Source organism: Canis aureus, chromosome 21 (genome assembly GCF_053574225.1).
Source record: "Canis aureus isolate CA01 chromosome 21, VMU_Caureus_v.1.0, whole genome shotgun sequence".
Taxonomy (NCBI): domain Eukaryota; kingdom Metazoa; phylum Chordata; class Mammalia; order Carnivora; family Canidae; genus Canis; species Canis aureus.
The window spans coordinates 33,497,180-33,521,392 of NC_135631.1; the positions used below are offsets into that span (position 1 = coordinate 33,497,180).

The following is a 24,213-nucleotide window of genomic DNA, read 5'->3' on the forward strand; positions in this document are numbered from 1 at the left end:
GCTATACTTATAAAATATGTAAGGCAGTACCTCGCACATAGTAAACCCCATAAATAGAAGCCATAATTAATATTCACTAATAAAATAGAGTTAACACGTATTATGCATTTACTGTGCTTTCATTATGTAACCTATTTAAACTACTGAATGAATCCATCAAATAGAAATTCACCATGAGAGTACTATAGTAATGACGCAGGCAAGATCTACCAATAGACATGCACATTAGTGAGCGCAAGTTTGGGAAGAAACAGGGTATTTGCCTAGGTTCAATGTAACTCTGCCAAGATATTTATTAATTACAGAGGGGAAAAATGACTTTGAGGAGAAGCCTCGCAGATACCACTGTAATTAAAGGATCAAGTTTAACATCACATGTCAATATCATGTACTGCCTGATACGATGCAGAGAGAACAACCATCTGTGGCTCCATTTATTTTTTTTATTTTTATTTTTTTAAATTTATTTATGATAGTCACAGAGAGAGAGGCAGAGACATAGGCAGAGGGAGAAGCAGGCTCAATGCACCAGGAGCCCTACATGGGACTCGATCCCAGGTCTCCAGAATCGCGCCCTGGGCCAAAGGCAGGCGCCAAACCACTGTGCCACCCAGGGATCCCTGTGGCTCCATTTAAAAGAAACAACCTCAGTCTAACTTTGAGATAACAAAAGATACATCCAAATTGACTCACATTCTGCAAAATGTCTGGCTAAAGCTCTTCAAAAGTATCAAGGTCATAAAAGACAAGGAAAGATTAAATAATTGTTACAGACTAGAAAAAATGAAGGAAACATGAAAACCAAGTGGAGTGTGGGGACTCAGGTGGATGACAGACCATAAAATGGACAATCATAGAAAAACTGGTAAAACTGGTATGAAAACTATAGATTAATAGTGTTGTTCCAATGTTTATTTATTAGTTTTGATTAATGCAATGATTATGTAAGATATAAACATGAAATTGGATGAAAAGCATACAAGACTTCTCTATTACCTCTTTGGCTTATCTGTTAAGTGTAAAATTGCTTCAAAATAAAAAAGATTTTAAAAATCCAGTAGGTACTACCATTTACAGATAAAGAAATGAAGTATGTTAACATCACATAGCTAGGAAATGTAAGAAAGGAAATTTTAATCCAATCATTCGAGCCATAGAATCTATATTTTAAAACTATTTAAAATTATAGCCTCTGCCTCTACTTCTAGGACCTTTGCTCTCTACTCCCTTTTTCTTTTTCCTCTTAACACTTATCTCCAGCACACACAAACACACACAGAAGGACACACACACACTTTTATTAATTTCATTTCTCACCATCACTATGCCTTAGAATATGAGCTTAATGAAGTTCCCAGGAGATAGTAAGTGATCAATTTCCTAAATGAATAAATGAATGACTGAAGAGTCCCCACCCTCAGGGGGGTGCAAGGATTCCAATTTAAATTTTTTTTTCTTGTTTCAAGTTTTTTTTTTTAATTTTTTTATTTATTTATGATAGTCACAGAGAGAGAGAGAGAGAGAGAGAGGCAGAGACATAGGCAGAGGGAGAAGCAGGCTCCATGCACCGGGAGCCCGATGTGGGATTCGATCCCGGGTCTCCAGGATCGCCCCCTGGGCCAAAGGCAGGTGCCAAACCGCTGCGCCACCCAGGGATCCCTTGTTTCAAGTTTTTATTTAAGTTCTAGTTAGTTAGCATATAATAAGGGTTTCAATTTTATTTATTTTTATTTTTTCTTTGAAATATTTATTTATTTATTCATGAGAGACAGAGAGAGAGACAGAGACAGAGAAGCAGGCTCCATGCAGAGAGCCTGATGTGGGACTCCATCCCCTGACCCCAGGATCACGCCCAGCCCAGAGCCGAAGGCAGACGCTCAACTGCTGAGCCACCCAGGCATCCCATAAGGGTTTCAATTTTAAATGGAATGCCCAGAGAGGGTGATAGTCATTTCCAAAGGAGGTGAGAGAGCAAGCTATGCATATAATTGGAGAAAGAGAATCTAATCGAGGGAAAACAAATTAAAAAATTCTGCATCAGCAGACTGCCTTGCCCATTCCGGAGCAACAAGGAGGCCGGTGTTGTTAGGCTAAACAGAGCAAGGAGGGATGCAGTGAGAAGTACAGCAAGAATGACCATGCAGTTGGGGGACATACTGATGGATTTTATGGACTTTCCTCTGGTTCAGATGGGGATCAAGTGAAGGGTTATAAGCAAAGGAGTAACATGATTTGATTAAAATTTGTACAAGATCACTCTGGCTGCTGTGTACAGATTCTTGTGAGCAAAAATGGAAGCAGGAAGACCAATAAGAAGTTACTCCAAAAGTCTAGCAAAATGTTAAAATGGCATAGACCAACCTGGAAGCAAAAGTGGTAAGAAGTGTCTGTGGTGTCTATTACAGTTTCCTGACTATATATAGTCAGTGCTCAGCAGTCATGCCCGCAACATTCTCCTATATCCCAGACAAAAACCCTGACTTTCAAGCAGTTCTAGAACCTCTCCTATCATTGCCTCTCTCTCTAGAATATGTCTTCCGTGAGCGATCACATCTCTTTTTGTAGGACTTCAATTCAGAGAAAATTTCTTCACAGTTTTAATTTTCTTTCCACACCTTCATCTAAATCCCCTAATCCCCACAGGATAAAGACAAACCATCCCCTAGTTTTCCTAGGAAAACATGCTTTTCCCTATCTTTAAAACAATCTTATTCCCATCTCTGGAAACCCTACCCAAACAGACACTCTTCCTTAGGTTACCCTGGTTCGATGCTTCAACTCTCCAAAGTCTCTCATGCTGGCTTGAAAGGTATAAAAGAAGAATAATTATATTAGAAGGCATGATTTTGTTTTTTAGTATGAAAACTTTTTTGAACAAAATCCCACATGTACTCCCTCTACGCCCTCTGCCCACATTCCCGCAAGACTATTCTATTCTTATTATTCCTGATTGTAGCTCTATTTTAATAACCCATAACCATAGACTGTAAATTAATGGATCCAAATGATCATTTCTGTTCGATAGGTGAGTAAACAGGAGTATGCAATCCCACTGGGTACAAGGAATTTGGGTGCAGAGCCAATGTTCATAGAGGAGAATGTCACCAGTGTTTGCCACATTATTTGTAGAAATGAGCATCTCAGGGACACCTGGGTGGCTCAGTCAGTTGAGCATCCAACTCCTGGTTTCAGCTCAGGTCATGAAATCAAGCCCCATCCAGGAGTTTGCTTAAGTTTCTCTCTCCCTCTGCCCCTTTCTTGCTCAAGCTCACTCACTCTCCCTCTCTCTCTTTCAAAATAAATAAATAAAATTTTGAAAAAATGTTTAAAAGAAATGTGCATCTCAGTGGTGGAAGGAGCAGTAGAGAGTGAGTGAAATTTCTTCCCGAGAAGTGCTTACATTTTTAAAGGTGAGAATTGTTATTCACAAGTAAATATATAATTTTTAAAATATTATTTATTTATTTATTCATGAGAGACACACAGAGAGAGGCAGAGACATAGGCAGAGGGAAAGCAGGCTCCCTGCAGGGCTTTGGGATCAGCCCTGAGCTGAAGGCAGACCCTCAACCACTGAGCCACCCAGGTGCCCCAGTAACTATATAATTAACAAGAAACTTAAAGATCTTGTCAATTGTGAGGAAGTAGACAAACAGGAAAATGAGATGGAGTAACTAGAGGAGCAATACTGGATCTAGGAGTATGGGAAGAAAAATATTTGATGCAGAAGAAATACCTAAGTCTAGTGATCAAAACTAAGATTGAATGGTTTAAGGAACAGAAAAACAGGCAAGCTGTATAACTGGAAAGACAGTCCCGAGGAGGGAGAAATAGGTAGAAGCGAGATTATGTGGGCCCCTGTAGACCACAGTAACGAATTGGATTTTATTCCAAGGGCAATAGGAAGCCATAGAGATGATAAATTATAAGAGCACCAGAGTCTGATTTACATTTGTAAAGGATCATTTTGGAAGCTGTGTAGAGAATAATTTTAAAAGTATCAAGAGAATTGTTTTCTTCATCTTTCATCCTCAATCCTTTATGATGTAGTAGCTGGAAAATCAGTTACAATTACTTTGGGGTGAAAAAAACTATCATAATTCGGAGCTTATAGGCAAGCAAGCTAAAGTAGGAGGCTAGAATGAGCCTGTGGTAATGTATTACAGTTGGAGACATCGATAAGAATTTGTGTTTAACTTGATATAGGTACAGATATATACAAACAGAATTATTTATAGGTATATATTTATATAGATAGAATACACATATATTTCATTGCTCAGTCAGAAGAGAGAACTTAAAAGCAGCAACATTCTAGTGCAACGAACACACCTTGTGCCCAGTATTTGATTTCTTATACTATTCTTCAATAAAAAGAATCAGAGATCCTTGGAAAAATGATTGATTCCAGGACTAATTCCAGACAGGGAACATAAACGACGAGTCTAGAGCATCTAGTATCAGAAAGTAAAAAAGTAATAAACAAAAAAGAAAGGAAGAGAAAAGAAAATCTAGAATGAAGGGTATGACAAAAGGAAACAGGAACCAACTGAAAAAGCTTCCAATGGCCATGAGTGGAACACTCTGAAGAACAAAACAACTAAAGTAGTATTGGCTCATGACCCAAAGTATACATATCCATGAGTCCACACTGATTGTGTAATTGAATGAAAAATTGAGTACATAAATGGGGACGAAGACACAAGTCTCCTATGCAGAAGAATTCCAAACGGTTAATGGGTATCCTCTACCTTTAGGAGGTGGAGCATGACTTCGCTCCTTAGGTATAAGCTGCCCCAAGTAACTTCTCTCCAAAGAGGACAGCATGGAAAGGGGGTTAAAGGAGTAACAGTAGAGAAACCTGACAAACAGCACCTCAGCTACGTGTTCAAAGTCAACATTCACGATGATAAACTATATTGATCATATGTACATTTGATGTGGTATGGTGAAAATATACTTTATCTCTGATGCCTTTCTCCCTCAAACCTCATTCTAATCATGAGAAAAATATAAGGCAAATCTCACTTGAGAAACTTTGCCAACAAAATGCCATTACTTCTCAAAATTCTCAAGGTCATCAAAAACAAGGAAAATCTGAGAAAATGTCACAGCCAGGATGATACAGGAGAGCTTGGTTCTTGTCACAGAGCCGAAGAATGAATCTTGCGGAGGCAGGAGAGTGAGTAAAGGGATAGAAGTTCATTAAGTAAAAGATACAGAGAAAGCTCTCAGGAGTGAGACGGGTCCCTACAGGGTTGCCCCTGAGGGTTTGTAGGGTTGGTCTTTTATTGGAAGCCTAATCAGGAAACCTAAATCCTTTTAACATTATCTATCGACATCACCATTGAGAAAGGACCAGTGACAACATCTTTAATGTCTTACTTCTTCTTTGGGATCTGGTTATTCTTTTTTGGTCACAAGTAGCTGTTATAACAAGACACCCTCTGCACCCACACCTAGGGCAGGGTGCTCTGGCTTGTTCCCTTATCTCTGGTTTCCTTATACCTCAGCATTTTGGGGACTTCTGTGAGCCTGCTCCCGTGGCCCCCTGCCTGGCCCTGCCCAGCCCTGTTTGTCCTTAACTCATCAGCTCAGTCACTGCTGGAAGATGAAATGGATGTGTGATCACCATTTTATCCTGATCCGTGCCTGGATAAGGATTCCTAAACCTTCTCAAAGGTTTATGCCCAACCACAATCCTCAAGATGAATCTGCCTCCATTTGTTTGACTCAAGGATTCGTTCAACATCCCATTTTTTGTTTTTCATTGAATTTTAATTTGTTTTAGTATTGGCTCTACACATGATAATGTTTTATGAACAAATTACAGTACAGTATTGTTAGACAATAATAGTCGGTAAAAAATGAAAACTTCAATAGCATATTTTTAGGTTTAACGTTATACTTTATCAGACTAGTACAAATTTTCTAGTTTTTAAAACACGGCTATTTTTACAATTGATTATATTCCTTATTTTGTGACTTGATTATTTTATAACTGGAAGTTTGTACTTGTTAATCCCCTCCTTCTATTTTACCCATCCTCCCATTCACCTCCCCCCCGGCACCCATCACTTTGTTCTCTGTACTTAAGAGTTCAGTCTCTCTCTCTCTTTCTTTCTTTCTTCTTTCTTTCTCTCTCTCTTTCCTCATTTGTCTTTTAGATTCCACATATAAGCAAAGTCATATGGTATTTGTCTTTCTCTATTTCACTTAGCATCATACCTTCTAGATTTATCGATGTCACAGATGGCAAGATCTCATTCTTTTTATGGCTGAGTAATACTCCATTGTGTGTGTGTGTGTGTGTGTGTGTGTGTGTGTGTGAATTACATCTTCTTTATCCATCTATTTATTGATGGGCACTTGGGTAGCTTCCATATCTTGGGTATTGTAAATAATGCTGCAGTAAACATAGGAGTGGATGTATCTTTTCAGCTTAGTATTTTTTGTGGAATTTTTCAGGGGGCTTTGGAGCTTTTGTTTGCTTGTTTTGTCAGTTGTTTTATAACCACAAAAAAACAGTATGAAAAAACCCAACTTGTACAGAGAACACCCTGTATGAACAACACAATAAAGATTCAGAGATTGAGGAGTTCCCTTAGCAAGGCTGATGATTTCATCCTCTGGCATTTGGAATTTAGGCTGTGGTCCTTGTTCTTAGATTGATCACAATGAGCATGGCAAAGTCCATGCTTTTCATCAGGTTTGAACAGGTGAATGACCACTTGGCCCAGGTTGAAGTAGATTAAGTGCTTGGTTTCATGTTTCACTTAACTATCACTGTTTCTCCTCATGGTACACTGTCTGGTGGGGTTGCACTTCTTTTCAAACTCTATTTCTGTCTAGGTTGTGAGGTCCTGTGTGCTGTATTTTTCCAGCAAGTCCTATTGCATTTCCTCTGACATATCTGTATTTTTGGCCATGGCTTTTTTTTTTCTTTCTCTTTAAATCTCACGTGGTTACAGTGGAGCATAGGCTGGCTGACTTCAACCATTTCCTGGAAGATTGAGGATTTGTTTTGTTTTATTTGTATTTAGCCTTGCTTATCACACCTGGAAAAAAAATCTGCCCAATATTATGCTCAGCAAAATAATTATTGGTTCCACACTTAAGATACTGAATTCCACTTACACCTCCACTCTAATCAAATGGAAGTTCTAACTGTCCACATTCTCTAAGCCAAAGCAACAAGTGGGGGGAAAAAAGAAGTTGTGTAATACCATTTGCCTTCCTATTGGCTTTGTGTATGCCATGGGATTGGAAAGCCTGTTGAAGTTTCATCTTTCTGGTGCTTCAGTTAGGAACGACAGAGTGTATTGGCCAACTCATGGCCTCTAACATCAGAATGTACAGCGTCTACATTTCCATCAGGCCTCTCCTTTCCCTTTCTCACTGATCTAGTTCAGGCTTCATTATTCTCATTCATTATTTCAGACTTTAATGGGTACAGGAATCACCTGGGGGTTTTGTTAAAATGCAGATTCTGATTTTATAGGTTTGGGGTTAGGTTTGAGTCTGTTTTCTACATGCTTTTGGATAGTACTGATCTAGAAGGTCCAAGGACCTTACTTTGCCCAGAAGGATCATAGACAGGGTTAGAATCTCTGGCTCAAGGATCACTTGGGCTCCTTTTACAGTGTTGTTGTTTTATTTCACTCTCTTTAGTTCTTTCTTCCATACTTCTCATGAACTATTTTGGAACATCTTGAGCTACATTTCACTAGCTCCTCTGAAACAACCATAAATCTAAGCATATGACTTCCTCTTTCCTAGAAAGAGCAAAAATTTATAGAGGTCTATGGTGAAAATACCTTCCTCCAGATTAGACTTTTTTTTTTTTTGCTTTTTGTGCTTTACCTAGAGCCTACTTTAATATTGGAAACATGAAATTTGAGACTGTCTCCTGTAGTATTTAGGCAATTTAAAGAAAGAAGTGAGATATATATATATATCTATATATAGATATAGATATAGATAGATATAGATATAGATATAGATACATTTTTTTTCAGTTCACCCTTGTCCTGTGACCGTTTTGTGTCCTAGCTTATTATTTGGGAGGATCTCATGTCATACCCTATATCATTTGCAGACTCCTGGTTTTCATTTCTGTCCTTCTCATTCAATGAGATTGTTGAAAAGAGAGTTGAAATTTTTCTGAATCAGCAAATGTTCGCAACACAAAAGCAGCTTGTAGGTTCTTCTCTTCCTTCAGTTTTGGCCTGGTAATCCTTCACTGTAATTTTAGCTTTAATGCACCCTAATATTTTTTAAAATGTATTTTGACCAATTTCTTAGGTCTTTTCAGCAAGAAGACTTGTCCAAGTCAGTCAGCTTGCTATTTTTGAAAATAAGAAATCTGTAATTGCCTTTAAAAATATCTGTCTTCCCCTCTACACTATAAACTCAATTAGAACAGGAATTGAGTCTTCTTTGTATATCACTCTATTTCTAGCTGGACACATAGTAGGTGCTCAAAGTGGTTGCTGAATGAAGGAAACCTAAGGTTGAAGACCATCTCTGGCTAGGAAGGCAGGCAGGCAGGCAGAAAGGCAGGCAAGAGACATGATTCCAAGATGGGCTATTAGGCCACCTAAAGCAAATTAGTGAACTGCAGGATATGACCTTGCTTCTGGTGCCAGATGGTTCATCTTTTCCTCAGGATGCATTTGAGAAAGGAATGAAGACTGTAAGATGACAAGAAAGAAACCATATTGTTCTCTTCAGAAGAGGCCTTTCCTCTGTGGAAAATGTAAAAGCTTCTGTTTTAGTCTTTTACTATCTATGATTAAAAATAGCCACCATTTCCTGCCAAGAATGGCAAGGAAATCCATACAAGACCATGATTATCTATCTTGGGGCATCCTTTATTAGATTGATACAATTACTCTTTTTTTCTTTGAAGAGCTCAGATTTTGGATCTGTGATTGGTATGTCTTATGGATGATGAGAATAAAATGTGTAAAAAAATAAAACTTCTCTAGTGGCAAGTATAAATGACTCAAGAATTATGCTGGAGTCTGGCTCATTGATTCATTTCTGCAGTTTAACCATTTGTAAAACAGACCTGTGATGGTTATAGCAGTGTTGTAGAGCTGTTGGTTTTCAAAAGTTTGAGATCCCTGCAGTAAAGGGAAAACATGAAGTATTATTATTATAGGCAGGTTATGGACCATCTGCCAAGAGCAGACACTGATCTTTTTATATGAGCTGTAAGTCGAATGGGGAAAGACATGGGAAGCCTCAGGCAGAATTATATAAAATCCCTTCCATCCTCCGCTTACTCATCAATAATTAACCTGGCAAATCTAGAGCTTGGTTAGAATAAAATTAAACATTCCCCAAATTGCTCCTGGAATGGTGAACAATAAAATTCTTGCTCTATGATTTGAAGTCAAGGCATTTAGCCCTAAGTGCAAATAAAACATGATAAATTGGTAATGATGAAGACAATTTATTATTAGATCATCCTATAAGATCAGAATAATGAGAAATGTTTTCATTATATTTTTTCAAGATCCTCATTTATTTTCCTTCTCTTTGGCTTCATGGAATATTTCTTGGGCAATAAAGGACTACATGTCATTTTCCATTTATTACACTTTTTGGTTAGTTTGTTAGAGAAGTATTATGTACTTCCAATATACTAAATATATTTTACAAGTTCTGAAAGTGGCCACAGGGTATACCACTTCATGAGTCTATCTGTGCACTCTTTAGCAGAAATGGAAGCTATACTAATACAAGTGAGGGAAACAGTAGGTATAAGAATAAGGTTGAGTCAGGTTTGAATTCTCTCTTGTTATAAAGGACCTTAAGAAATTCAAATAACTTTCTCAAATCTCTATTTTGTCATTTTTAAAATGGACAAAAAAATAGTTACATGACAAAACTGTCAGAAGGATTAACAGAGATTAAAAAAAATATGTCAGATCCTTAACAAAGTGCCTTGGTAATACATATAATATTTAGGAGTTAAAAATCATATCACTATAGGATTCCTTAATCTTGATGAAAGCCTTCCTTTATTCCTCCCTAATAGAAGTCCCCCACAAAATAAAGTCTATTTTGTGTTATTCACATTTTTAACCTGAAGACATCTCACTAATGCACTTAATGTCTGTTGGCTGAGCACTCGCTATGTGCACTACTTGATAGGACTGCAAGAGAAAAACATTGTTGCATCATTTGAAAACTCAGTTCTGAAACAGTTGACTGAAGAAAGCAAAACCACATGCAAATAAATGTCAAATGAATACAATTCTCAAAGAATGACTGAATAGTGGCTTCAGAATAGGAAAAGATCATATGATGCTGAGTGGCCCTGAGCTTGGCCTAGGGAAATGCATGGATGGATAGAGGTGAGGGGACAATCTTGCCAGATTGAAGAGGAATAGGAACTGGAGAAGAGGTGAGCATGGCATTTTCAAGGGTCAAAGAGGCACCCAGATCTATCTGTCTGCAGTTACAAAATAAAAATGGAACCAGGATCACTGATGTGGAAAGGATAAAGAGGGGATGTATTTTATTGGTGTTAGTTTCTTCTGCACAGAAGTACCTCTCACTACTGTGTATTAGTTAAGATAAATAACCCTGGTTGACTACACTGACAAAAAGACAAACAAAAATATGCTATGACTGTAACATAATATATATTTCCCCCCTTATTTACATAACTGTCCATGGAAATGGCACAATGGCACAATTCCATTCATGGTCATCCAGGAACTCTCTTAATGGAATCCACCCAAAGGCACTGCCATCTTCAATTCATGTAACCTCTGCAGTGCACCATGGTCTCCATCTTTGTCACCCACAAAGGTGTACATATCAGAATTCCTTTGGTTGGTCCTGGAAGTAGCACATTTTCATCCCACGGAGCTGGGTCAGAAGGACACACAGAGCTGCAAGAGAAGTTGGCAACTGTGGTGTAGCTACTTGCCCAAAAGATGAGAAAAGTGATGTTGGTCAAGAATTAGTATCATTCATCCTATTGGGGGGAGGTAAACAAATCCACACATGTACTATGTCCTGTTACTTTTTTTTTTTTTTTGTTAAGTGTGCCTTTCCATGTAACCAAAAATCCCCTTTGTTTTAGTTGAACAGATTTTGGTCGACATGTCCTGAATTCATGTTCCTCAGTAGGAGGAACCCTTTCAGTCTTCTAGATTAAAGTGATTTTAGGTCTCTTTTTCTTTGAATGGCTGTGCTTCTCTCAATCTGTTACACGTTTTGCAAACTGCAGTGACCAGAATTGTATACCATAGTCCAAATGCAGATATGATACTATTTTTGGACAGAGTAAATCTGTGACTTTTACCTTTTGGTTCAAAAATAATTTCTGATGATGGTTACTGTGTTGCTAACACCTTTGGCTTCAGCTTTGAAGAAAAGTCTACACATTCCCAAGTGCCTCTTTCTTGTCTTCAGTCTTGTAATGCTGGTATTAAAATCCCCAGTCCCTTTGAATAGTAGTTCTCAACCCAAGCTGTATATTACCATCATCTGGGGACCTTTAAAAAATACAAATGCCACCCCTTCTCTCAAGATTTTGATTTAATTTGTCTGAGACGAGGGGCCAGCTATTGATCCTTTTCAACATATCTATAGATAACCTTAATATTTTCTCAGGGTTTTCAATTATTGACAAAAGAGTAATTTTTACTTTTTTTTTCCAATTTATATATCCCTATTAAAATGCATCTATTCATTCTCTGCGAGTAATCTTTAATTTTTTTCCAATTCCAATTTATATATCCCTATTAAAATGCATCTATTCATTCTCTGCTTGAGATAAGAGCAAAATTTTCCAAAGAGTTCTCCCATTAGCTTGGAATTAACACATGGGAAAATTATGGGGCTCTCTGTAAACCTTATAAATCTTACACTTCAGCCCATCTGATAATAATGACTGAAACCTAGATGTCAGATGTCCTTTGTCTTCCAACTCCATGGTATCTATATCGCCTGTATTTTTAATGTATATCAACTTGGATATAAAGCTCTGCATCTCTTTCTGTGCCAACTCCTCACCTCTACCCTTTCTCAAAGAATCCATAGTGCGTAATGCCTTAGGTAATATGCATTTTTTCTGGAATTTACATGAGAGAGACAAAGCTGGGTTTTACCTTGCACAGTCCACAGGAACCACCATGAAGCCTCATTGACAGCTCAGTGCCGCAAAGGCCCCCTAGGCCAAATCACCACTAGAGGTAGCAGTGATGCCATTTCCATTTCCCCTTTTCCACAAAGTAAGTGGCATCACATTCTTTTCATCCCTTATACATTTCTCTACCTTTGTCTTCCCAGTCCATGCTACTCCACCAATTCAAGTTGCTCTCTTCTACAGAGCAATTCAGATAAGCCCTAACATCTCTTCTCAAAATGTCTGAATTCCAATCCATCACCAGGCTAGATAAAATGGAGTATCCTCTAGTTGATGTGATCTTGACTCCTTTAGAAGATAATATGAATGTTAACAGGTTTTACTGGATAGATATTAAAGACACTGTTATATATAGTATTTGTATCATATTAACTTTTAAAAATTCTAAAAATATGTTTGAACCTCTGGTCCCAAATGTTTTACCCAAGGAGCTGTAAGTCTGTAATCTAGCCATCATCTTGAGTAGGACCTTAAGAATGCCACCTTCCTCCCCCAGAAGTTTCTCAAATAAATACATTGGTCTTTCTCAGAAAAATTCTCATGCATACATTTTTCATCTTTTTATATAACTTTATATTTGGATAGCATTACATAGTTGAAAAACGATCTTCCCATATATTTTCTTTTTGAGCCTTTCATGATACAAGTACGAAAGTATTCCGCATAATTGGGCTCTTTCCCATTTATAGTTTAGAAGGGTGGTATTTGGAAATTTTGAACAAATAACTCAAGTCCATCTGGACAGTAAATGGGAAAATAGTCACTAGAAGCAAAGAGTGAAAAGGGAATTTTGAAAGACTATGCATAATCATACTGTGTAAAAACTGGAATATCAGGTAGTTTAACAAAACCCCCCAAAACTTAGTAACTTAACATAAGACAGTAATTATTATAATAACTATTATTCTACTTCTTTGGGTTGATTGGGCAGTTCTGTTCATCCCACCTGATTCAGTGGTGTAAATATAGCCAGCAGATACGGCAGCAGGGACAGGGTTCTCCAGTGGGACTCACCAAAGCCACCGCTGCGATCTCTGGAGACTGGGGTAAATGAACTCCTCTCTTCTCGGAGTCTCACCTCCCGGGCTTCTTCAGAGCACAGAAGTCTCTGAGTATGAAGAGGGCCAGATTGGAAGGTTAGCCTTGGAAGTTACACGCCTCTCCCGCCACATTCTCTTGGTAAGAGGTTCAGTTCTAGTCAAAGGGAAAGGAAACAGTATCTCTTCCTGGAAAGCATGGCAGTCCCCCTGTCAAGAGCAGCTGATGCAGGGAGGTGTGATTCATCTTATACCAGTATTGTAACAGTCTACCACAACTGTGCTGATGTGTTTCCTAGTTTATCTATTTTACTTTTTATTTTTAAAGATTTATTTATTCATGAAAGAGAGACAGAGGCAGAGACACAGGCAGAGGGAGAAGCAGGCTCCATGCAGGGAGCCCGATGTGGGCCTCAATTCCAGGACCCTGGGATCACTCCCTGGGCTGAAGGCAGGTGCTCAACCACTGAGCCACCCAGACGTCCCAATGTGTTTCCTACTTTAAAAGTGCATTTACATCTTATTATTATTATTATATTATTATACTTATTATTATTGTAATAATCACAAGGACCCTATGAGGGAGTACATTATTTTCTCCGTCTTTACAGTCAAGGAGCCTCACATTCTAAAAAGTCAGTGACTTACTAACCCAAATAGATGTTAAGATGTCAGAACTAGGATTTAAAGTCAGACACTGTCAACCAAAAAAATCATAAAGAATAAGACATGCTCACAAATGTCTCCATTTTCCAAAGAGTAGGTTCCGAATTCTAAAGCCTCTTTAGAAAACAGGTGAGTAAATAATGCTGAATCATCTAAGTTATAACCTCATGATTTCTTAGTGATTTTCAATTTATGTAAGGTGGCATAGTAACTAATTTTATTCTTAAGATTTTATACAGCCTATGTCTATAGGAACATATTTTAAATACAAGTAACTTTTTCTTTTATCTTAAATTACGGATTTGCTGTAGAATAAGTATGAAGGGGAAAAAGAAAAAAAACAAAAACAACTGCCTGATAGTCCAGATGTCAGAATTCAAAAATAAATTTATCAAACTTTTTTCTAAAATACTTCTCATGTTTTTTCCCTCAAAATTGAGAAGCTGGTTCATAATCAACTGCAATCTCACTTGAATTTCCTCCTCTGTAGTTGCAAATCTCATTTTAAAGCAAAGCTAACAAAAATGGCTTAGAGCTGCAATTGAGAAGCAGATCAACCATAGCAAAAAATGAAGTCAGACCTTAAACCACTGCAGGTCCTTGCTCCACAAAATTAACACAAATCTCTCTTATCTTCTATTAGAGAAGGAACATTAAAAAAAACGTGCCTATATAAAAATAATGTCATACTGTCTATATTTACACATGAATACATACTTGCACATGTACACTAAAATTCATGATCTTTTAAATATAGAAAGTATAAGAATAGTTTGCATTTTATCACTCACCTAATCACATGAAATCACTGTTAGGGTTTATGCCACGGCATTTTCTTTTTCCAGTTTCTTCATAGGTATTTGTCACAAAACAATTTAGCATTTTGCTTATCTAGCTTAACAGGTTCCATTATTTCTGTTGTTTTAAAATGATTAGTCATAATTATTGGAGCTCTTACATCATAAAAAGAAATCCACATTCATTCTGAAAAATTTGAAAATTATAAAAAATTAGGAAAAGTAATATTGTCTATGATCCTCCCATTAAATATATATGGGTTTTGTTTGTTGGTTGATTTGATTTATTTCTTGGCTTTTTTCCTATGCATTAGAATATTTTAATTTTTTTGCAGAATTGTGATCACATAACTTTATGAAAAATTATCCCATGTATACTTTGTGAAATTTTTTCTATGTTGTAATAAACTCTTTAAAAACATTGTTTTAAATATTTCATAAAATACATTCATCTGGTTGTATCAGATTTTACTTCTCCATTCTCGTTTATTGAGGCAGTAATGGCTTTTTATTTATTACTATTATAAAGAATACTCAAGTGAGCATTTTTTTCCCCACAAACTGGTTTTATAACTCAAACGATCTCTTTAGGACTGATTTCCAGAAGTGTATCACAGATTATGACTCTTTTAAGGCTCTTGATAAGTATTGCTAAATTATTTTCTGTAAAGGTCAAATTTATATACTCTCAAATTTAGCTTATGGTATTTCATAAAGCCTATTTTATAAAAGATTCACTTGTGCTATAATAATGGTTTTAATATGGATGTAATGGGCATTTAATAATTAAGCCAGTATTCAGATACTTGCTTACGAAATAGAGTTTAATATGTTATTATTTTTAATTAAAAGGCTAAATTAAATTATATGAAGATTGTTTAATTGTAGGTTTTTAAAGACTAGTAAGACTACACATTCTTCTATATTGGTGAAGATTATTCTAACTTTAATTTTTGCAAATCCTGAATTTATTCAAGTATTGCACATGTGACACACAAGATGGTCTATTTGATTTAATCCTAGGTTGAGTGGTATCTGTAAAGACATGGGCAGACTGGGCAATTTCATTCCAAGGATTCATTATCTAATCATATTTAATTGTTAATTATCACATTTAGATTGGTTCTAATTGACTAAAATAGGAACTACATGGGAAAGTGAGACAAAAAAGGTAAACAAAGGAAAATACCTGACTTTCGAGAGTTTAGGAGTCATTTTAGAAAGACATAATGGTATATAGGAGTGGAGGTTTTCAAAAATTAATTAATTTCATGACCTGCCTATCAGACTGAGTGAACTGGAGCCAAACTATCAGCTTCTTAAATCTAAATTCAAATGAATAGAGAGCAACAAACACTTTGAATATAGCACCATTAGTTAATTTGCAGAATAAAATTAATTGTGATATTTTCCTGAGTAAGCAAGGAGAGAAAGTATAGATAAAAATCATCTATAACATTTAACTTTTTGTACCCCCAGAATTCTGAGAATTCACACGCAAGTAATGCACCTGGCTTCTGCTCTGGTATTTTCTTCAGATCAGAAACACCTCCCAAGCACAAGCAACTATTAAGCCCAAATGGAAGACTGAAAAAAGAAATACTTTTTGAAACTCACAGGCATAAAGGTCCTAAGGGCAAAATTATTTTAAAACCTCAACAACCAAAATGTTTCCACTTCACAGTCCATTTACTCTTTCTACCATCCATCCCATTTTCCTGTTTTCTGATGATGATTGCTCCTGGGAGAGGAGGGAAGGAGAAGGTGAATGTGCATGTATTCACGATGGGCTATAAGATCCCATCTTACAAATTATTACTTTTTATTTAGTCTGTGCACATTCCTTTGCATACTGATTATCACTTGTTACTACTTTACAGGCTCCTTGCCATCTATAATGGGAGAGAATATAGTTAACAATCTGTTTTGTAGTTTCATCATTATCCTGAGGCTAGACTTTGAAAGTGTTGATCTTATTTCTTTAAGCTTGTGGTTTGTGGATTTCAATACATCAAATGTATTTTATTTTTACATAACTTGAGCATGTTATAGGAAAATAACCAGCGTGTGAATCTTCTCCTTCCTCATCTCCATCCAGTGTTAGTGATTCATAGGGCTATTTAGGCATTGGAGCAGTTACTCATTTTGCCAGAGATTCCAAGTTATGTACCAATTATCTCCTTTTTTGAAGCTAACTCATTTCCAGGAACTATGATGATAGTGTATTTGTCTCCAGGTGTGGCCATCAGAATGTCAGGTTGCCTCATGTCGTTTGTTTGTGTGAGGGGAAAGCACTGTCTTTATTTAAATGTCTGGCTCTTTCCATTTTGACTTTGCAAGTCCTATCTCAGTGAAGTCCTATCTCAGTGTGTTTAAGAGAATCAAAGTTTATGCAAAGGTTTTGTAGGAACCCAACCACTAATGATACTTCATCTGGCGACTAGACGTCTTTGAAAAGCAGCGCCAAGTCACACACTGTGGTAACGGTGCCGTTTTTTGGTTTTGATACAAGCGGAATGCAAATTATTAAACTATTATCATGATCATCGTAAAAACTTGGAAAGTCTCTGAGCAATTTATTCATTTCTGTGTATTTATTTGTTCCCAGGTGTTAGCTTTTGATTTTCTTGAACGTCAATAATGGGGACATCAGGTCCATTTTGTTAGCAGAGGTCGTTGGCAAAACTTGGGCTCAGACCCAGCGCTGCCCTGAAGCCTCCCCTTGGAGGAGATGCAGCGGCGGGGACGGTTCGCGGGTGGGTCGAGGGGGTCCTCAGGTGTCTCCGCGGCTGGCCTGCTGCGTCCGCGCAAGGGAACCGGACGTCTGGGCTCTTCTGTCCAGCCGGTACCCCAAACGGGACTGAGTTCATGTTCTCCAAACCTCACACCACTTTAACCTCTTAATATTCTGGAGTCCGGATCTTGCTGCACTGGCCCAGCGCGCTTTCCCAGGACCCTCTATGTAGTGCGGCCCCTTAGGGACGCCCCCGGCACCGGCGGTCGCTGCCTACCTGCCTGCTGCTGCCGCCCCTAAGGTGCCCAGGTGATCGGTCTGCAGGAGCCCTCAAGGCAAAGCTCCAGTTTTAGCTGCTTTGCGGGAATTAGCCCCAAAGGTGTCACAGGTTCATCTCCAGCTACCCGAATCCATTCCTAACACCTTTAAAAACCCTCTCGTAAGGGGGAAAAAAAAAAAAAAAACCCAACTGGAACTACAGATCCCAGGAATCCAAAGAAGGGCCCAGCGGCGGCCCTCCCGCCCCGCCCCGCCCGGGGGACGCAGGTCGTGGCTCCCGGCACTGGCCAGAGAGAAAGGCCGGCTGCTCCGCCCCGCGCTCGCTGCGGGCTCCCGGCTCCTGGGCGGGGGGCGGGGGTCGACGGGCGCGGGCGCGGGCGCGGAGGGGGCGGGGCGGGGCGGGCGCGGCCGTCACCTGCTCCGAGCGGCGCGTGCGCACTGGGAGGGCGCGGCGGCGGGGGGCGGGGCGCGGGGCGCGGCGGCGGCGGCGGCGGCGGCGGAGGGCGGGGCGCGGCGCGGGCGAGGGGGCGGGGCGCGGCGCGGCGGCGGGGGGGGCGGGCGGCGCCGGGCGGCGCGGCTCAGACGCGCTTCTCCCGGTCGGGGCGGCGGCGCGGCTGCGGGGACCGGGGCGCCATGGAGGCGGCCGCGGGCGTGAGCTGTGAGCGGGAGTAGCGCGCGCCCGGCGTTCCGCGGCCCGAGCGCGGCCCCGGCGGTCCCCGGCGGTCCCCGGCGGCCCCCGGCTTCCCCGCGGCGCCAGGAGGCAGCGCGGCGTCCGAGCGCCCGAGCCATGGGCAACGAGGCGAGCCTGGAAGGGGCCGGGCTCCCGGAGGGGCTGGCGGCGGCGGCGGCGGCGGCGGCGGCCGGCGGCGGGGCCGACGGGGCGGGGAGCTGCCCGCTCGCCGCGGGCCCGGCGGGCGTGGAGGCGGACCTGAGCCGGCTGAGCGACGAGGAGCGCCGGCAGATCGCCGCCGTCCTGTCAAGGGCGCGGGGGCTGCCCCCGGGAAGCGTGGCCCCGGCCGCGGCGGAGCCGCCTCCCTTGCACAGGCACGCAAAGCATGATGCATCTGCCGGGCGGTCGGTGGCTCCGGCGGGCGCGGGCGCGGGCGGGCGGGCGGTGCTTGCGCGGCGCCGCCGCCGGTGTGGGCCCGCGGGTGGGCAGCGGCGCGGCGCAGGCGGCTCCCGGGGCCGGGGCACGGACGGCCCGCAGTGTGTCCCGGCCCGGGAGTCCTCCGCAGGAGCAGGGACGCGCGGGAGCCGGGAGCCGGGAGCCGGGAGCCGGGAGCCGGGAGGGCCGGGTGCCCGCTGTCTCGCGGCGCCCGGGCGTTCCGGCAGGTTCGACCTGTATTTCATGTCTGAAATATCCCTGCCTGATACCTTTAGTCCCCGGAGGTGACCCCCCTCCCCCCCCAGAACAGGAGCTGCCGAGGTGGAAGGCATGGAAGGAAGGAAGGAAGGCACCTTTTATAGTCCACGACAGACCCTAAAATACGTCGTGGCATTAAACAGATGGCTTGGTCGCAGCAGAGCAGGTGCTGTACGTGTATTTCTGAATTAGCATATGCTGTTCTTTAAACTATTGCTCTTTTATATGCAAAAGTACCCTAGTTGGTGGAAAAACGTGTGGATTTGTGTTGCCTTAAAATTAGTTTCCAATACATACTTTTCAAGTCAAAACAAAAGAATGACAGCTTGCACGGGCAATTAAGAGCTAGTCTGTGATATTAACGTATTAATTTCCCTCTCTAGCTCTCCATTTTCCTTCATCTAATGAATTAGTTGTTTTCTAATTAGAGCACTAAGAGGCTATAATCATTGTGCCTGCCTCGGCTTTTTCATTGTAAACAAACCCTTTAACTTTACACCCTCCCTTGGAGAACGGTTCTCTGTCCATGGTGCTGAAGCCAGTCCTTCCTTGTAACTGGACGGAGACCTACAGTTTTCATTTGAGATCTTGCAAATACGAAAGATCTGCATGTTGTAGGTGTAAGCTCTCATCCTCTACTTCATAAAAGTATTTTAACTTGGAAACTATCATATAAGTATATATATGTATATAGTATACAGTATATACTATATATATATATACTTGTAGGTATGTATATACCTTGCCAGGTAATTATTTAAATCTGACATAGAAGTGTAATGGATAGTTGCGATATTTTTAACATAAAATCTTAAATACTTGGAATATATCAGCTGAAAATCCTATGTTCTTGAAGCCACCGCTACTAGTAAGAACTTGCTCCTATATATTCAATGTGCTTTCTGTGTTTTCAAACTAGTAATATATGGGGCTATTTCTTTGGTATAAAGCCTTTTTTATCCATTACCTTAAGTATGACAGTTTATGATATGTACCATTTTTCTCTACTGATGAAAACCTGACTTGAAAAAAAATTTTGAACATTCATATATTAGATTTTCATAGGGTAATAATGAGGTATAATACTTTTTATTAGCCTTTTAGAAATGTATGCCAGCTCTTCTACAGTTTTTCCTAAGGGGTACATGCAACAGGTTTAGAATGCTGGTTACACAGACCAAGAAAAAGTGTGAGCTTTTATACCTACATTATTTTTTTCTATTAAGACGGTGACTTAAAAATACTATTTCAGCCCATGAAACTGTGGTTTTATGCTGTACTTATATTGGATTCTGCACTGATAATTTTGTTATAGTAGAATTTTTATTAATAGATTATTCTGTGGCCTCAACAGTTACTGGTGAAAGCTTCATCTAACTATTTAAAACAATATGCTTCTGATTTTTGAAACTTGTGTATATTTTCGTGAAAGATTTTTATAAAAGGTACATAATTTTTGGAAAGATATTATCCCTGTATGTGATAACCAAAGAAACACTTGGTTTATCATTTCGATTTTTAGAAGCAAACTACCTTAAGAATATATAAGAAAGTATCTCCAAATTATTTAGCTTGAAGAGGTTAACTGTGTCAATTAGATGTGGTATTTTGTTTTTAAATAAGGGTTGAGAGCCCAGAGAACTAGGTTCTTATCCTATTAATTTTAACAGACTCATGACAAATTATGTATGCTTCTCAGCCGTAGGTGCCTCAGTTTCCTTGCCTCCAAATATGGCACTGACATTTGTCTTACCTATATTGTAGAATCATTGAGAGCATTAGTTGGAAATTGACAGGGATGTTTTTCTTTGAATTCTAATCGGAAGAACTATAAATATCAAGAGTAGTAATCTCAGTATCAGCAGTGAATGGCATTGGCAATGATGGCTCCAGACAAATTGTATGTTGAATTCTTCACCATTAGATACATCAAAATAACTCATACCTTTTTTTTTTTTTTTAAACATATGGAAAAGTCAGTGCAATGTAGTGAGACTCCCACTTCCCTTCCCACCTCCACCTGGAGTCTGGATACCAGATGTCTGTGACTAACTAGTTATAACCTTGGATGAATCTCTTAGTGTTTTAAAGCCCTAGTAACCTCTGCATTATAAAAATGAATAGCTATTTCCCAAGTTGCTTATATTTCTAATATCAAAAAATTTTATGTGACTCAGCACTCTTAAGTGTCATTGCCTGTTGTGCTCCATTAAAAAATTTTTTTTAGCTTTCCAACTGCTTTTACATTCTTCTATGTGAACACATTTGCCTCATTTGTAGCTGAAATATTTTTTCTGCTAATCTGTAAAAGGCAAATTTTAATCAGGGGATGATAGTAGTCATGAAAAAGGAGGTTGTATAAAACGTGGGTTGTTACAAGCTAGAAGTTACAGGTTACAAACAAAATGCTTCTGGATTTTTGATTTATTGAAGACCCAGGGAAAGGAAATTTTATCACTTGTTCTACTCATTCTATGTACAGCTATGGATATAAGAAGGGCTGTACTGAAAAATGCTTCTGACTCATACAATATTTTATAGGAATTCTGACTGACTCCATTATTTTCTTCAGTATTCTTTTGGGCCTCTCCTACTGGTAGACAACTCCACAACTTTTTTTTCTTCCTAGAGTAGCAGGCCAAGTCCAGGTTCTAAAATGGATGTTTCCATTCCAGTAGAATGTTTCACTTATATCTGAGGACTGTGAAGAATTTGAAAAAAAATTCAAGAAACATTAATCTAGCATAAAACAAAAACCTGTTTCATTCATTCATTCATTCATTGTTATTCATCCATTCATTCATCAAACACCAATGCTCTAGTTAACAGGTTTGGTTTTGGTGATGAAAAATAGATTCTCTATCTAGGAGATCACAGTCTAGTATTATAAGACACAGATTGCATTTTAGTCATTTTTCTTAACAGAATGTTACACCAAACAAAAATTCATCAAAAGACCACAATTAGCTGAGACACCTTTATATTTTTTGTTCAGTATTAAGCCTATATATTCTTTTAGTTATTATCTATTTCTTATATCCATATTTCCATGTTTAATAGCTAAAATTAGTTTAAATTGTAGGGGCATCTTTATAGCTGTATCAGTATTCTCACGGGGATTTTATTGTATAACATATTTGTAAGGAGGTACATGCAATTATAATTTCTGCTGTAAGCAGATTTAAATTTTGGTGTTGATACCACAAATATTTCATTTTCACAAAGCTTTTTTTTTGTATAATTGTTGGATTATGTGAAACAACACAAAAATAATGATTAAGTTTAATGGTATTTTCAAGAAAGAATAACTTAGTTAAATTAAGAGTATATATATATATATATATATATATATTTTGGTACTCTTTACATATAGGTCTCTAGGACTCTACAAGGGAACCAGTTTAATAAGATACTTAAATGATTACTTATAAGATAGATCCTTCTGAAATGCAGTTCCTGAGAATGTGCCCTTCACCGGAGTGGTAGATTTTATTAATTGAGTGTGGAACATTTTTAGAATAATGTGAAGATCTATACAATGAAATTTTTGAAATCCATTTTCGGTTGTTTAGTATAGCTCGTCTATCTTCCTGTGGAAGGGAACACATAGAGTGGTCAGTAAAGAAACATTCAAAATTATTTTCTCCAAGTGGAAATATAGTACTTTAAAAGATACCTTAGAACCGTTGGAATTAATTAGGGTAATAATTTTAGTTCCTTGTTTAAGTCATCTAAAGTTTTTGCAGCTTTTTTCCTGGAGGAAATTGCCAAAACTAAGAGTTCTTTTTTTCACCTTTTATTAGAATATCACTTCTTGCATAGAATGGCTTTTATAGATTATTTTCTTTTGATTTTTTGCTATTTAGCATGGAGCCTGCTTCTCCCTCTGCCTATGTCTCTGCCTCTCTCTGTGTCTCTCATAAATAGATGAATAAAATCTTAAAAAAAAAATTAAAAATTTATAATCTGGCTTATTAGCAGATAAGTTTTCACAAAACAAATTGAAACCTGTAGAACTTTATTGTGATCATCTCATATTTTCAGTGATGCTGAATAACTTTCTCTTTTTAATTAAAAAATCTTTTTCTAAAATTAAAAAGTTTCATATATCAAATGAAATATTTGTAATTTTACTTAATTCCAATACAGCCTATTCCTATTGGTTGTGATTTAATCAGTAAAGAATGGCTTATTTAAAAAAATTAATGTATTTAATTTTTGGTAAAAAGTATAAGAAATCAGCTATTTTAATTATTTAATCATAGTCATTTAAACGTGATCACGTTTCCAAAACTATTTTAAAAACTCCATCATGTATGTTTGTCTCTGCATTAAAAGAAATTTTGCACAGTAGTTACAGTCTTAAGTCTTTGTCAATTTTATTATAAAATTACCAAGAATCTCACAGTGGCAATAGTAAATGTTATAGAAAACATTCAGTAAAGAGATTATTATGTTTTCTTCTTCTGAGAAAAGTAACAATACTTTCACAAATGAGGTCACAACCAGCTGTTGCTATCTGTATGCCAGGCTATATCTCAAGATTCTTTAAGTGTCTATCCGTATTTTGCATAGAGATCTCATATTAAGAATTAGCTATTGGGAAAATAATTAAATGACAACAGTTTTCTTCTAGAAGAAATACGGTATTGTTTCTCAAAAATTTCTAATTAAAGTAGGACTTCTCATTTTACAAAGTTTAATAAGGATAATATTTGAGGAATATTATCTTTTTAGAGTAACAGGGTAAAATTGAATAGATTATCAACTTTCTCAGAGTCCCTGGAAATGCATCAAGTAACCTCCTTTACTAAAACCTTCCATGATGTCATGTGTGCCTCATATGAGTAATGTAACTTCTTGTAATCAAGTAAAACAAACGAAAACAATTGCAACATGCTCCCACCTTTTAAAATGAATAGTTTTAATTCTTGGTGTTGTTAGTATTTGGAAGAATAATATTCTTCAAACATGAATGTACTAGAACGTAGCCCTGCACTGATTTATTGAGTTAATATATTTAATTAGGTTTTAAGAATGGCCAGATTTGGGATCCCTGGGTGGCGCAGCGGTTTGGCGCCTGCCTTTGGCTCAGGGCGCGATCCTGGAGACCCGGGATCGAATCCCACGTCGGGTTCCCGGTGCATGGAGCCTGCTTCTCTCTCT

At 38.7% G+C, this 24,213-nt stretch overlaps 1 protein-coding gene across 6 annotated transcripts in view; it reads left to right on the top strand.

Moving 5' to 3' along the window:
- The first annotated feature begins 18,456 nt into the window (after nucleotides 1-18,456).
- PCLO (piccolo presynaptic cytomatrix protein) overlaps nucleotides 18,457-24,213 on the top strand; it is a 390,788-nt gene continuing 385,031 nt past the window's right edge. For 5 of the 6 annotated variants that reach the window (XM_077863838.1, XM_077863839.1, XM_077863841.1 and 2 more), the window contains exon 1: nucleotides 18,457-18,728. In XM_077863838.1, the coding sequence (XP_077719964.1) occupies nucleotides 18,472-18,728 (257 nt within the window). In that variant the 5' untranslated portion in view covers nucleotides 18,457-18,471. Of the gene's footprint in view, nucleotides 18,729-19,080; nucleotides 19,214-24,213 lie in introns of those variants that run through there. The other variant, XM_077863840.1, reaches the window with a different exon arrangement.